Consider the following 14,188-nt stretch of genomic DNA (forward strand, 5'->3'; position numbering starts at 1 on the left):
AAAGAAGAGGAGATGCAGACTTGAAGAGAGGTTAGGTTGCGATGATAGCACAAACATCCCGGCTTTCGCTGAGGCGATATCACCTGTGAAAGGAACAGGAGCGAAAAGCAAAACTCTCACACTAATATCGCTTAATCTGCGGGCATGGAGAGTCATAATAAGCAGCGTAGAAGGATGGACAAGCAGGTAGTAGTTTGAGACATGGAGTGCTTACTGTTCGAACAGTACACCGAGTTTTTGTGTTGAAATGATACTGTATTTTATGTGCTTCACATAAACATTGATTTCCAATTTTGCCTCCTAAATTACTGATGGTGCTGTAAGAACAGTAAAATTATGAAAGTCTTTTTTTAAATGATACTATGGGCTAAAAGAGTGAATTTGAAAGGCCGACTGTCTTTAAGTGTGGTTAGCATTTGTGTGTGTAATCTCCTGAAAGATAAACTGAAATTTCACTTGAAATCGTGGCCCCTCCTCTAAAGGAACATTGTGTCTTTTGAAAGACCTAACACATCTATTGGATGTGATTGGTCATCACTTGAGAATTAAGAAATCTGAGATAACTGTCAGGTTATTCTACTTCCCTGGTATCTCAGTTCCCACTAGTAAACCGGGGATAATATTTTCATCCCTTGGAAAGGCAGAGTTTCAGAATAGGGGTTATTTTCAGCTAAAGGCAACGGAGACCCTGTGAACTCAGGAGAAACTTCTGTTTCCCCCACCCAAACTCCCAACTACCTAGAATAATTTGAATTAGGGGCCTTTCCCCTAGTAAGAGATGATCAGATATAACCTATTTTTTGATCTTTCTAAACGGCAGGGCCAACTACTACTTACAGCACATCTGTTCCTCTTAGTGTCCTGTAATGACCTCTGACGCTCCCCTGTAGCTCAGAATGTCATATATGCCTCCCTTTCCCTGTTTCTCAGCCTCTCGTGTATATGGGGACCCCATGCATACGAATGTCATGAACTTTGGTCATTTTTCTCCTGTTATGCGACCTCATATAGATTTCATTATTAGGCCAGCTGAAATAATTTAGAAGGTAGAGGAAATTTTCTTTCTTCCCCGTAGAAACATTGTAAGGGTATGTTTTTTCCCCCCAACACAACTTAATACCAGATGTTCTGAGAAAGTTATTTTCTTTTTAATTTAAAAAATAGTCAAGCAATTACTACTTGGTTAATCCATTTTCTTTATACTTCAAATGCATTTATTTAATCTCCTGGGAATATTGTAGACTCTTCATTTCCATTACAAGTCTCAAATGCGTTCCTTTCCATTGTGTTTTTCTCGTTTGCCCAGCCAGCCGAATGTCCCCTCTTTATCATTCCAAACCTAACACTGAAGTATGTTCTCATGAAGAGTGCGCTTCATACAAAGCTTTTGAACGTCTCTATAGGAATAGGACTCTGATTTATGGACAGTTCTTTAGCTTTACTTTAATTTCTTTTATTTTCATTGACAGTCATATTTTCTGGAGAGTACAATCAAGATAGTGTATTCATAGAAATAACACTAATAGAAGCCTGGTCATACATGAGAACAGTCATAATCACGATCTCCGTTACCAAAGCATTCCGCACAGAGAGATAACAGCACAATAAATAATTTGCCACTTGTCACACAACAAATAAAACAGAACTGCAATAGCAAAAATGTAATTTTATAAATGTTGTTATACTAAATACAAAAGCAAAAATATGAAATCATGCACGGGAGACGAAAGCTAAAAGCGAATACTTATAGCAAAAAAAAAACAAAAAAAAAACAACCAACAAAACAAAACATTGCAAAGATAAAAATGTTCAAGTATTGTGAGAGGAGAGGGGAAGATTCAAATAGAGCCGTTTCAGCAAAAATCGATTATATTTACTACCCCAGGAGGGATACTGACATAATTGTCTTTGCCATTAATACTTCATGCTGTTAGAATGCATACTGTTATCCATTTAACGGATAGATCCCATTTCCTTGGAGCACACCTCCTGTTACAAGGATGGAATGAAATCCATTGTTTACTTTGATTATAAATAGACAATGATACTTTAGGAAAAATATTCTCAAGAAGAGGCCAGTGTGATCTCCTGGAATAGCAGGGGCCTGGGAGTTAGGAAAAATTGACTCTGGGCCTATTTTCATCAGTGAAAGAGAGTGGCCGATTCTGAAATAACATTTCACCTCCTGTTTCAATTTCGCTGTAAGGGTTGAACTATCAGAACTAGCAGAGAGCAGTAAAAATAACAACCACAATAATAAAATAGTTTAACATTTTTATTGACGCTTAATAAAAAAAAAAGTAAGGGAAAAAAGCTGGATCGCTTAAAAGAAGTAAGAATTCTATAATGCTTGCGCGGGGTGGTTCCTACAGCATAACAATTTCTTCCCCAGCGTCACTGACCTAAGCGGTGCCCTTGGACTTCGCGGCTGACTCGGGCGTCAGAAGTGAGCAGTGGCTGCTACATTCTACGTGAGTAGGAAAGACATGTTTGTCATGGGAGTAAAAAAATAAAATTTGTCTGTTAAATTACACATAAATATAAGGTACAAATGTATTTTTAAAATACAGATTGAAATAATCACACTTGCATTGTGTACATACGAAAATACAGTATTTCATATTCAATATACACAGACACATTTATGATAAATGCAACTATTTGGCAGTGCCGGTTCTCTCCGGGTTCCCTCTGTCCCCTACCTCCGTCGACAGACAGACAGACGGAAATGCATCCATGTGCGGAAAGCGAAGCGCCGGCCGGCCTCCTAGCTCTGGCGCACGTCCTGCAGCAGCTTGTTGATCTCGGCCACCAGCTCGCTGGCGTCCATGAGCTCGTGCTTGCCGTCGCTGAGGTGGTTGAGCACGTTGTCGAAATCGTCTTCCTCGTAGTTCTCGGGGATCTCCTCCATGGCCGGCAGCCACTTGGCGGCGGGCTGCCCGCTGGCGTGGGGCCCGAGCGCGCCGGCGGGGCCGGGCGCGGGGCCGGGGAAGTGCGCGCCCGCCGCGGCCTTGGGCGGCGCCTTCCTGCGCTCCAGGGAGCCGGCGCGCTCGGCCTCGCCGCCCTCCGCGTAGGCGTCCGGCGCGGGCGGCAGCAGGCGCTGGAACACGCTGCTCATCTCCGAGAGCAGCGACGCCGGGCCTCGGTCGGCCGACGCGTCCTCGCTCGGGGAGCCCTTCCCGAAGGTGGAGAAGCTCTTCTTCTTCTCGCCCGGCTCGGCGGGCGGCGCGTCGTCGTCCAGGGCTGGGTGCGGGTGCGGCGGCGGCGGCGGCGGCTGCGCGGGGAACTCCTCGCCCGGGATGAACAGGTTGCTCCGGTAGTCGGCCGGCGGCGAGGGCAGCGGCGGCATCCAGCACTGGTCCGAGTGGCCCAGCACCCTGCACTCCTCCGTGCACAGCCGCATGGCTGCGCCCAGGGAAGCAACGGGCGCCTGTGAGTACCTCAGCGGGGCTCAAGGGGGGGGGGGGGGTGCGTTTTATTTTAGGGAACGTGGAACGCTGCGATGGGAGCGAACCTGTTATTTGACACGTTAGGCGAACTGCAGTTCCGGCTTTGATTTGAATGTTAGTTTTATGCGCTCGGGGCGCTCGCGTGCTTGCGTGCGTGCATGTGTGTGTGTGTGTGTGTGCGCATGTGTATGTATGTGTGTATGTGTGTGCGTGTGTATGTGTGTGCATGTATATGTGTGTGTGCGTGTGTGTGCGTGTATGTGTGTGTGCGTGTATGTGTGTGTGTGTGCATGTGTGTGTATGTGTGTTACTATTCATCATATAAGGGAAAGAGATTGTTGACTCATACTTCTCAGAGATATCATTTCTGTTCAGCTAATGAGGAAATGGATTGATAACTTTACAGTCTGGCTGAAAAAGAGGTCAAGGGTGGGTGATGAAATATTTAGCTGAACATAGATTCTAAATACCACCAGAGCTGGAAGGTGAAATCCGTAACTTGATAATGCTGCCCGGTAATCCTTGAGGAATGCCTAAGAGTAGCTTTCTAGCTGGTGAGGCCTATCTGACCTACTTTCCTTTTAATGTAAGCACCGAGAATATGGGAAGCTCTCGGGTCGTTGCACTGGTTAGTGTCCCATAGAGGTATTCTGGATTATCTGTGGACGTGTTGTTTAAAATAGCAGTGCAAATCGTCCTCAACTACCAGGCATCTGGTTTGAAATTCAAACAGATGGAAAAGTCATCAAAAAATGAAAAGTCCATCGGTCAGTTCTTCCAGCTGTTATGACGCCCTATTGGAATGTGAGCGGACACACTCATGGAAATGCTAGATGATATGAGAAAAGCAGGAAAATAAAGAAGACAGAAATCTCCAAGTTTAGAAAATGCAATAACTAAACTACATAACAACCGGGACATACGAAGATGTAAACTACACTCCAAAAAATCACCCATCTCTTTCAGTGACAGTAAGGTCTCTTTAATATCACAGTTTTCATTTTAGAGCAAATGACTGAATGCAGAAAAGTTAAGTAATTATCTTGGGTGTGAATGAAAACTGGATTGATATCAGCCATACCTACATATTTAGAGCTGATTCTATAGATCTGGCTACTTAAGAAACACCTCTCTTTCTATGAAATTATTGCTAAAAAGGATGACACTTGAACAATGCCAAATACCTTGTCAGAGGAAGCAAGTCGTGTGTTGTGTTTATTGCTGTATCCTCAGCACTGGGTAAAGTGTTTGCAGAGAATAAGCATTCACTACATATTTTCTAATCATCATGGAAATGCAACTCAGAACCACAACGACATATCACCTCAAACCTGTCGGGGTAACTGTTATATATATATATTTTAAAATAGCAAGTATTGGCGAGGTTGAGGAGAAATTGAACCCTTGCACACTGTGTGGGAAATGCAAAAATGGTGCAGCCACTATGGAAAACCGTAGAGAGGTTCCTCAAAAAATTAAAACTAGGACTGCCATATTACCCAGCAATCCCCACTTCTGGATATTTACCCAGAAGAATAAAAGCAAGTACTGTGAGTGAGAAAACATGATTGTTAGAAAAGCTAAAAATACAAAGGAAGTAGAGAAAATGCAGAGATAGTGTGAATACTGATTGCAGAGGAACCACTGTGGACTAAGAGAAAGGGCAGGCATTGAGAATCCTTGTGTAATTTTGCTATGAAGAGAGGTTAAGTTTAAGTGAGGAAGGATGAGTTAAGAATAAAAGCATGTTTAAATGTGCTGACTTCATGCATTATTACAACGTGGAAATCCCAACTATTGTTCATCAATTAATGTGGACAAAACCAAAAGAAGTTGAAAGTAACTGGAAAACTTTAATAACAATGAGGTTTTCTAAGCAGTGAAATAACTATCAGAGTGGTAATGATTTTTTTTTTTCCTTAATTCCTCAGGTCTCTGAAAATGGAAAGGAGACCTGTCTATATTGTCTTACATCCTGTTACAAGGATGAGGAACGGACCTGATGACACCTTTCATTTATTTTCTGGCCTTTAACTCTGTGGGAAGGACTTAGTTGTTTGATTGACTTTGTTTTATTTTAATGTTTAATGACAAAGGAGAGAGAAAAGGGAAAAAAATGACATAGGCTTCTAAGAATCCTGAGCATGATCAAATTTCTAGAGACCCAAATATAATGAACATATAGCCAAAAATACAATCTGGGTGATTAAAATAGTTCATATTCCAAAATAGTGCTGGTCATAGGGATTTTTTAAAACAGGAAATGCTCTTTTACAACTTCACAGTAAATAACTGGGGCTTTAATTCTAAAATAATAAATTACGCAAAAATTTAAAAATTCAGAAAATATGAAAAATTGATAAAGAAAGACTCATGGAGAGAGAGTTGGCAAAAAAAATAACGCAGATGGAAGAGCAGGGTGCAGAAGAGGGCATTTCTGTTTCACTGACATTTTCAATATTTTCCCTGGAGACTCAACTATTTGAAACATTTTCATTGCGCGTGTAATTCGGTGCCTTAGAGGTTTCATACCACGTCCAATGAATGGGACTTGCTGGCAAGTGGTGCAAGTGGCTGCTCTCTCTGTCTCTCCTTGAAAGCTCTGCCAGGGGGTTCTGTTCCCCTGGGAAGGGAAAGATGTGAGGGAAACAGAGATCTCTTCTTTCCCACTACTGTCAATTTTGGCACTGTGCTGTATGAACCTTATAGGTAGGGCAGGAAGTAATCATCAAATATTAGAAGGAGAGCGTGTGCCAAACTTCTCCCAAGCCACTAATGGGTAATCAAACAGTTATGCCTTAAGACCTCTCCCATGTGAAGTGCTATGATAGCTCCCTGCCTTCAAATGGTTTCATATCTAGTTCTGAGCCAAGGGTAGCAAATGAGGCCCTAAATGCCCAGTTAGCACGCCAACCTATATGATGCTGGGAGCATGTCAAGAAAAGAGAAAATAGTGGACATGGAGGCTGATGTCACTAGAAACCTGAAGCAAAATTTGAGAGATGATAGACAAAGTGAAGAGGAGCCAGTCTTTTAGGTAGAAAAGCCCAGGAGTGAAGGATTGGTGTGTTATACAAAGAGATGCAAAAGACACAAAAAAGCCAAAATTGAGAGTCAATAAGCTAGGAGTGTATTTCATTGGAATTAGAATCCCAAGATAAGTAGGTTTCATCAGATGTTGCTGGGTAACAAAAGTCAAGTCTTGATTTTGAACCAAAAAATGTAAATTAAAATGTTGTGAAGAAGTCGTTCAAGCGCTATGAAGAGTTAGCAAAGCGAGGAGTTACCAGAGAAAGAACATCAGTTCATAGGCTTGCACAGGAACTCAGCCATGGCATACGGGCCATAAGAACGAAGAGAATTCGGAATTAAAGAGGAATGTTTCAATGAAATAATCATTGGGCACGGACTGATGAAGAGTGGAATGAGCTCGACCAGGAAGGAGCATCACAAGAAACAAATCAAAGGCCTTTATGAGTCACCCCGGTGCAGCTAATACACTGGGAAAGTGGAGATTTTGCAGGAATATGTATAGTACTATAGTTCAAAGTTGAGTGAGTAAGGAAGAAAGTACGTTGACAAACATGAGCTAACAGACAAAAATGTGTGCTGATTTTACTGCTCAGAATGCGGGATATGTCTGCAGGAATTAATAGAATGAATGACCAGAAATGACCCTGTTGGCAGGCAGTGCAGCATAACCCAATCTATATTTGATCACAGTTTAATGCAGAAAAATAGTTGGAAAAAGATACTTAAGTCCTAAAAATACACATGCTGTCGAAACTGCACTGATTTCAGTTAATGGCATTCAGATGTGGACTTTTTTTTTTCTTTCTACTTGAGATGTTTCCTGGGAATATAAGTTTACAAAGCACAAGTATTTTACCTTAATGTGCTGGCAGAAGTTGCCAGGGTGAATAATTAACTAGAAAATTGGTGAAGTATCATCAGAATGATGGTCATAATTAAAGGATGGTTATCTCTGTATAGATACTTAATATGCACATCTCTTTCTATACTAGCCAAACATGAGTAAAACTTAAATGGACCATTGGTGATATCTTGCTGCTCTATGCCTGCAAAATACTTATCGCCACACCCACAGGGAGGCAGGTAGCTAGTCATGCAGAAATGTATCTACTGTAACACAATCGGTTGTCATACAATACCATACACCAGCCATATAGCTCTTACACTACACACCTGGATTAGTATGATTGTGTAACTATGGAATTGTTCCTTAAAAGTTGTGTATGTATTAAGTGGTATTGTTAAAGATAATATAAAGTGGGCCTCTAACTTTGAAAAGAAGTGTAACTTAAAGGAGGTCTGAAGTCACTCACTAAAGAAGACTCACTAATATCTAGGCTTTATAACTACCCATTGTTTCCCCAGTGACTTTATTCTTTAATTTACTTTAATTTCATTTTCTTAACTCAAGCACTAGATAACTCTCCTACCATGAACATATCTGGTGTTAATAACTTTGAAAATACAGAAAAGAGTGAAAGAAAACTCTTGATCTTTTTAAAAAAGTTAGACCATGATTAACTATTAGAATTACATAATTTCAGAATTTAGAAGGACTTTGGGCAGCAGTTAGGCCCACAAATGGCAAGGTTATGTATGTAGGGGTAGTTATTCTCTTTTTAACTATGCTGCTAAATTAAAATTTCAATGAATAGACTTCATGTAATTAAAAAAATAGCACAATGAAATATTGACGTTACTCCCATTAAACTGATTCTCTTTCAGCAAGTTGTCTCAAGCCATATATATCCCACTATATTTCCAGAGCTTTCTTTTAAAATTGGTCAAGGAAATCTATGAGTTAAAGAAAATATACAAAGACACCGTGCATGACTGCAGACATGGGCTCTCATGTACACTGTAGCCCTTAATGTAACTTCAAGTCCTTTCCACACATTCATCCTGCCAGAAATTCAGTATCTATTAATGTAATAGCAATTAAGCAGCATTTAATAGTTTAATGGAGCCCAGCCAGCATGGCTCAGTGGTTGAGCATCAACCTATGATCCAGGAGATCAAGGTTCAATTCCCGGTCAGGGCACATGCCTGGCTTTTGGGCTCCATCCCCAGTAGGGGGCATGCAGGACGCAGCCAATCAATGACTCTCTCATCATTAATGCTTCTATCTCTCCCTCTCCCTCTCCCTTCCTCTCTCTGAAATCAATAAAGATATATTTTTTAAAAAAAACAAATAGTTTCATGGAGGGTAGTAAGACTTTAAAATATAAGAATAAATATACTTTTCAATGTATTTTTAAAAAAATGCAAATCTTGTTCCTTCATACTACTCTTGATAGATTAGTATTTAAGAGTATGGGAATTGACTCAAATCTCACCTCTACCATGTACAAATTACCTGATTTGGGACACATTTTTAAACATTTATAAGCATATATATACTGTTACTACCACCCATAACTAATTCCTTTGTCCAAGTGTTGGGAAGAGCAGTGCAAGTGTAGAATACCTCATGGGCCTGGAGCAAGCATTGGGACGTCACTGGCAACTGCTGCTGCGACGGCTGTGACTAGTGCTAACACTCCTGCAGCAACTGCCACCACTGCTACTATAACCATGAGAGCTAGAGTTTCTGTTTACTGATTTTGCCTGAATTTCTGCACCTCTCTGAAGCTCCCTCAGGCCTAGTTCCAAAACTCTCTTACTGATCTGTACTTAGAAAATAGTTGTTTGATGGGACTCAAGATGGGTAATATAGTTTTCTTTTGCCTTTCATTAACCAAAGAGCAGTCACTAGATCAACATTCAGTAGAATTTAGAAACATAAGTAGCCAAAGGAACATTTGTGTGTTCCTAAGAGTTGATTGAATATTACAGTCTTCAGTCACAGTCAGTATTTACCCAGTTGGTTCAGAGAGTTTCTGCTGCACAATTAGAGAGCAGGGATTCTAAGGAAAAAGTGGCTCATGACTTACTCGGATCTCCTCCATCCAGCTACACACTTACAGATTCCCCTCTTGGACACCCGTTTCTCTTCCACCCTGCCGCAGACGTAACCTGAAAGCTGGTGAGAAGTATTCTGTGCATACCACCTGCGAAGATGTAGTCTCTCTCCTATTTTTAGTAAGTAAAGCATACCATTTCCTGGTATATTTTAATCACTGATTTTGTGAGTTGGTTCCCATCACAGGAAATGTGTCCTCCAAATTATAGTCCAGTGCACCACCGCGCACCAAAACAGGCTGTGTGAATGAAAACAACCACCCGGCAATTTTATAAAGAGTTGCTCAAGAGTGTCCTATGGCAGTGCGGGATGGGGCAGGAGGGGGAGGAAAGCAGTGGTTTTCCACTGCTGTGGTTTTCCATCTTCCTCTGCCTGCCTTCTTGTCTCGGTAAGCCCTCTCCATATGAATTTTAAGAAAATAACTTTACAGTGTTTCAGCCTATGTTCACTGCTAATGGTGTGCAGATTACAGACACTCAGTGCAAAGGGCAAGGAGAATAGAAGGGTGGGAGAAATTGCTCACCGGTGCAATAGATCTGAAAATAAGGATTTATCTGCCACCTCCCCCTTACCTGCTGGGATTCTTCCGTCTGTAAGAAACAGGTCGCTGAATCCTTCGCCCAGCAGCCTATCTATTGGAGAATCTCGCCCTAAATCATAATCACTGTCTCCTGCTTCACTGTCACCACGGCCACTGTCTTTCAAGCTAAATTTGTCCATGTCTTGAAGGGCATATCTAGAAAGATAAATCAGGGAGTGTATAGTTTTTATTGTTTAGCGTCCATGCTATTCGACACTTAATAGGCAACACAAGGGTATTCATACCTATAGCTCCTAGAATATTTGTTTCCTCGGAAACTTGGCCTTGGCTGATATTGCCCCTGGTGAAGCATTGAAAGAAGCTGGGAGACCTGCTGGAAACCAAACAGACAGAACTGATTCCTGGAAACAAACCCCAAATACTCACAAGCTTTCAGCAAGGAAAAACAATGAACATGTTCTCTCTCTTTTAGACATTTACATGTGCTGAGCTGTGGCACACTATACAGCTAGCCACCCAATATGAATGCATCCCAGAGAGATTTGAATGATCTTAATACAACTGATTTTTTTCTTCTTTTTGAAAGAGGACTTTTGTAAATAACAGGTCAATTTCCTTTATTTTATAGTCCCAATTTAAAGTGATCAGTTATAAAAATGCATAGAAAATGCTCTAAAATATAACATTCTAACACATGTAGTTAAAATAACATCAGAAATTTTTCAAAAGCTGAACAAATATATCATGCATTTAGATAGGATTCTGGAGGCTTCAGGTTTTTGTTTGTTTGGGCTTTTCTTTTTTTTTTTTAAATACAGACCACACCTATGACAAATAAAGCAAGCCTCTTTATTTTTGGCTTCCAGTATCTCAATCTTGGAAGTATGGGAATTCTAATCAGATAGTCCTTTGTGAGCTGCACATTTATTTTTCAATATTATACATAGCACATGCAAGTAAATTCTTTAAGAAAAACTTAAAACAGTATGCTCAGGTGTATATACTTACTACATATGCATAATGTAACTTGTATCCTACTTAATTTGCATATTGTTAGTATTGTTACTTCTTAATGGAAACATTTCAGGACTAACACACAGCTTCTGTATACTAACAGCTACTTTGTCAGTGAATTGGTGCAGGGTATGATCTTACCTCAACAGCTGGAGTGGCATGGGTGAGTTCTAATGAGAAATTCTCTGGCACGTGGTTCGATGAGATTGTCACCAAACTGTTGAGGGACTGGTGACTGTTGTGACTCTGCCGGCTGCCCATTTGCCCTCTTTCTAAGGTAGGAGATGAAGATGGAGATGACCTGTGATGAGATCTGATGGGTAGAGTGCCATTCATGGTGGGCACCAATGTAATGTCCCCTTTGTGAATCTGCCTGGAAGGTCTTTTTGGGTGGTGCTGGTAAGTTGATTCTGCTACCCTGCAGTTGTAGGATCTTGTGTCTTTCTTTTCTCGGTTACACCTAGTTGCAAACAGCACCATAATAACCAACAACACTGCACAAATTGCTCCCAAGGAAATAATTATAATCATGGAAACATCCAAAGATTCCTGGCTTGCTGGGGTCTTTGTTGTACTTGTCACTGACTCTGCATATTCAAAGATCATACACTTCAGAAGGACTTTGGTATGCAGCTGAGGATTGCCTTTGTCCTGGATGATAACAGAGAGCTCCCATTCTGTGTAGGGAACAGATTCCATGCTCACATTGGTATGGATGTCACATGTTCGTGGATCAATTATAAAGATATTCTCCTCATTCCCTGCTACTATGGAGCAGCTGAGTTCAGCATTCACACCAGAGTCTCTGTCAATTGCCCTTATTCTTGTGACATGAAAGCCACTCTCAGCCCCTTTGGGGATAGCGATTTCTGCAGTATTATTGCGCAGTGCAGGCCCTATGACCACAGGGACATTGTCATTTTCATCAATGATGGTGAGCACAACTGTAGTATTGCTTACAAGTTGCTTCGGGCTTCCTCCATCTCTCGCTTCAACCACAAAAGTTATCTGACTCACTTCTTCATGATCAAAGTTTCTGAGGGCATAGATGCCTCCATTAGATGGGTCAATGGTAACATATGTATTTATGGAATTTCCCAGGATAAAACTCTCCAAAATAGTGTATGTAACTTGCCCATTTTCTCCCAGATCAGGATCTGTGGCTGTAACAGTGGTAATAAATGCCCCTGGCGAGTTATTCTCTGAGATTGCTAATTCATATCGACTTCTCTGGAAGTGGGGTGGATTGTCATTTATATCACCGATTTGAACAGTAAAATGTTTTACTGTAGAGAGACTGGGTGTCCCCTTGTCCTCAGCAATTACAGTCAAACTGTATTCAGATCTCTTCTCTCTATCCAGTGTGGCGTTCGTCAAGATTAAATAGTTGTTTTCATAACTCTGCTGAAGTTTAAAGTGACCATGCCCGTGAAGCTTGCAAACTACTTCTCCATTCAGCCCAGAGTCCTTGTCCTGAACCCTGACCAATGCAACAAATGATTCAACAGGATCCCCTTCGAAAATATAAGAGATTTCTTCTTTTCCAGGGGACATGAGGTTTATGTTAATTTCAGGTTTATTGTCATTGACATCCACAACCTTAATTATAATTTTGCAATGAGCTGGGATAGAATTCGGACCCAAATCTTGAGCCTGAACGTCAATCTCATAGGATTTGGTGATTTCATAATCCACTTGCTTGAAAAGAGTCAAATGTCCTCTTTCGGAATCAATTTTAAAAGTCTCTATAATTTTGGGAGACACATGACTGCTGAAGGAATATACAATTTTCCCATTGGCGCCCTCATCTGGATCAGTGGCATTCAGATCCAGGAGCAGAGTGCCAACGGGGGAGTTTTCTAATAGTTGTATTATGTAAGACTGCTGCTCAAAAGCAGGGCTGTTGTCGTTAGAGTCCGAAATGCTGATTTTTAGGATGGACGAGCCCGACCTCTGAGGCACCCCCATGTCTGAGGCAGTGAGCTGAAGCTCATAGCCCGACTTCAGCTCCCGATCCAGCTCTCTGACCACTATGAGTTCTGCATACTTGGCTCCATCCGTCCTGGTCCGGACCTCAATACTGAAAAAATCATTGGCGGAGAGAGAGTACGTGTGGAGGGAATTTTCCCCCACATCTGGATCAAAGGCACTGTCCAGAGGGATGCGAGTCCCAACCGCCGCGCTCTCTGAAATCTCGATAGGAATGAGAGATCTGGAAAACTGGGGAGCATTGTCATTAATATCCAGCACTTCGACTTCAATATGGAAAAGCTGCAGATGCTCAGTGGGGAGAGTGATCACATCAAATTCTATGGTACAGTTCAAGTTTTTCTGGCACAGTTGCTCCCGGTCAATTTTCGCCCCTATGCTGATCTCCCCGGTGTCCTCATTGACCACGAGCAGAGGAGAATTGCCCCTCTGCATGGCTCGAAAACGCACGCGAGGGTTGGGCAGCACCGCTAAGACATCAGCCACATCCTCCGAGAGGTTTGTAATCACCGATCCGACCCTCTGCTCCTCATAGATCCTGTACCTCAAGTTCTTGCCCAGTGCCGCGGGGATGAGAGACGGCAGCAGGAGTGCAAAGACAAGTCTAAAGTGCATCTTAGCCTTCATCTGGCGCCCAGGTCGCTCCCCGCGGGTCCGCGCACAAAGCCGGTCACGCCCGCCAAGCCATTCCCCCAACTTGCTTTGGCAACTTAAAGCTAAGCTACATTTGGCGCTGGAAACTTGAAAGCGGCTCCTAATCACACAGTAGCAATTTACGGCTCGCAAACTTTTGTTTCATATACACACCGTGTCGCGGCTCCCGGAGACGGCGGCGTGGACGGGTCCCCGCGCTCGCGGCGCCGGCGGGCGGGCGGGCGGGCGGGCTGCGCGCTCTCGCGGCCGGACCCCGAGCGTCACCTCCGCGGGGCTCGCCGCGTGTCGTCGGGATCCATCCAGGGCGGCGGCGGCGCCTGCCAGGGCGAGCCTGCCTCCCGTCCCCCGCTCGGCTGCAGACTAAACACCCGTGATTGCTGACTCCAGCCGAAAATCTGTACAACTTCACTCCAACTCAGACAAAGCGCTCCTGCCCGGCGTGTGTTGAACCGCTTCCAGCCAATCAGCGTGCTTCCAAATCAAAAGCTGAGGGGGTCCCCCAAAGCGAGGGCGGGAGGCCCGGGAGGGGGGGAGAGGGAGGGAGCC

The 14,188-nt window shown here is 42.7% G+C and overlaps 1 protein-coding gene across 3 annotated transcripts; it reads right to left on the reverse strand.

Moving 5' to 3' along the window:
- Window positions 1–1,437: 1,437 nt before the first annotated feature.
- PCDH18 (protocadherin 18) lies at window positions 1,438–14,083 on the reverse strand. Of its 3 annotated transcripts, none has more exons than XM_081135687.1 (4): window positions 11,141–14,083; window positions 10,270–10,355; window positions 10,017–10,180; window positions 1,438–3,405 (listed from the first exon to the last, which is right to left on the reverse strand). In XM_081135687.1, the coding sequence occupies exons 1-4, from the start codon at window positions 13,613–13,615 to the stop codon at window positions 2,768–2,770; spliced, it is 3,363 nt and encodes a 1,120-aa protein (XP_080991813.1). In that variant the 5' UTR covers window positions 13,616–14,083; the 3' UTR covers window positions 1,438–2,767. The 3 variants fall into 3 exon arrangements, with proteins under 3 accessions (XP_080991813.1, XP_080991812.1, XP_080991814.1); XM_081135686.1 differs by having other exon boundaries at window positions 10,270–10,358; XM_081135688.1 differs by lacking the exon at window positions 1,438–3,405 and adding an exon at window positions 5,279–5,514 and having other exon boundaries at window positions 10,270–10,358; window positions 11,141–14,081.
- Window positions 14,084–14,188: the final 105 nt, after the last annotated feature.

The sequence above is a fragment of the Miniopterus schreibersii genome (assembly GCF_964146895.1).
Source record: "Miniopterus schreibersii genome assembly, chromosome: 4".
Taxonomy (NCBI): Eukaryota; Metazoa; Chordata; class Mammalia; order Chiroptera; family Miniopteridae; genus Miniopterus; species Miniopterus schreibersii.

Excerpts from the sequence above, each read along its gene's own strand:
- PCDH18 (XM_081135686.1), bottom strand. The coding sequence starts at position 13,615 with ATGAAGGCTAAGATGCACTTTAGACTTGTCTTTGCACTCCTGCTGCCG. Across the intron at positions 10,359-11,140 it reads ATGCCACTCCAGCTGTTGAG|CAGGTCTCCCAGCTTCTTTC; the intron begins GTAAGATCATAC and ends TTTGGTTTCCAG. Across the intron at positions 10,181-10,269 it reads AAATATTCTAGGAGCTATAG|ATATGCCCTTCAAGACATGG; the intron begins GTATGAATACCC and ends TTATCTTTCTAG.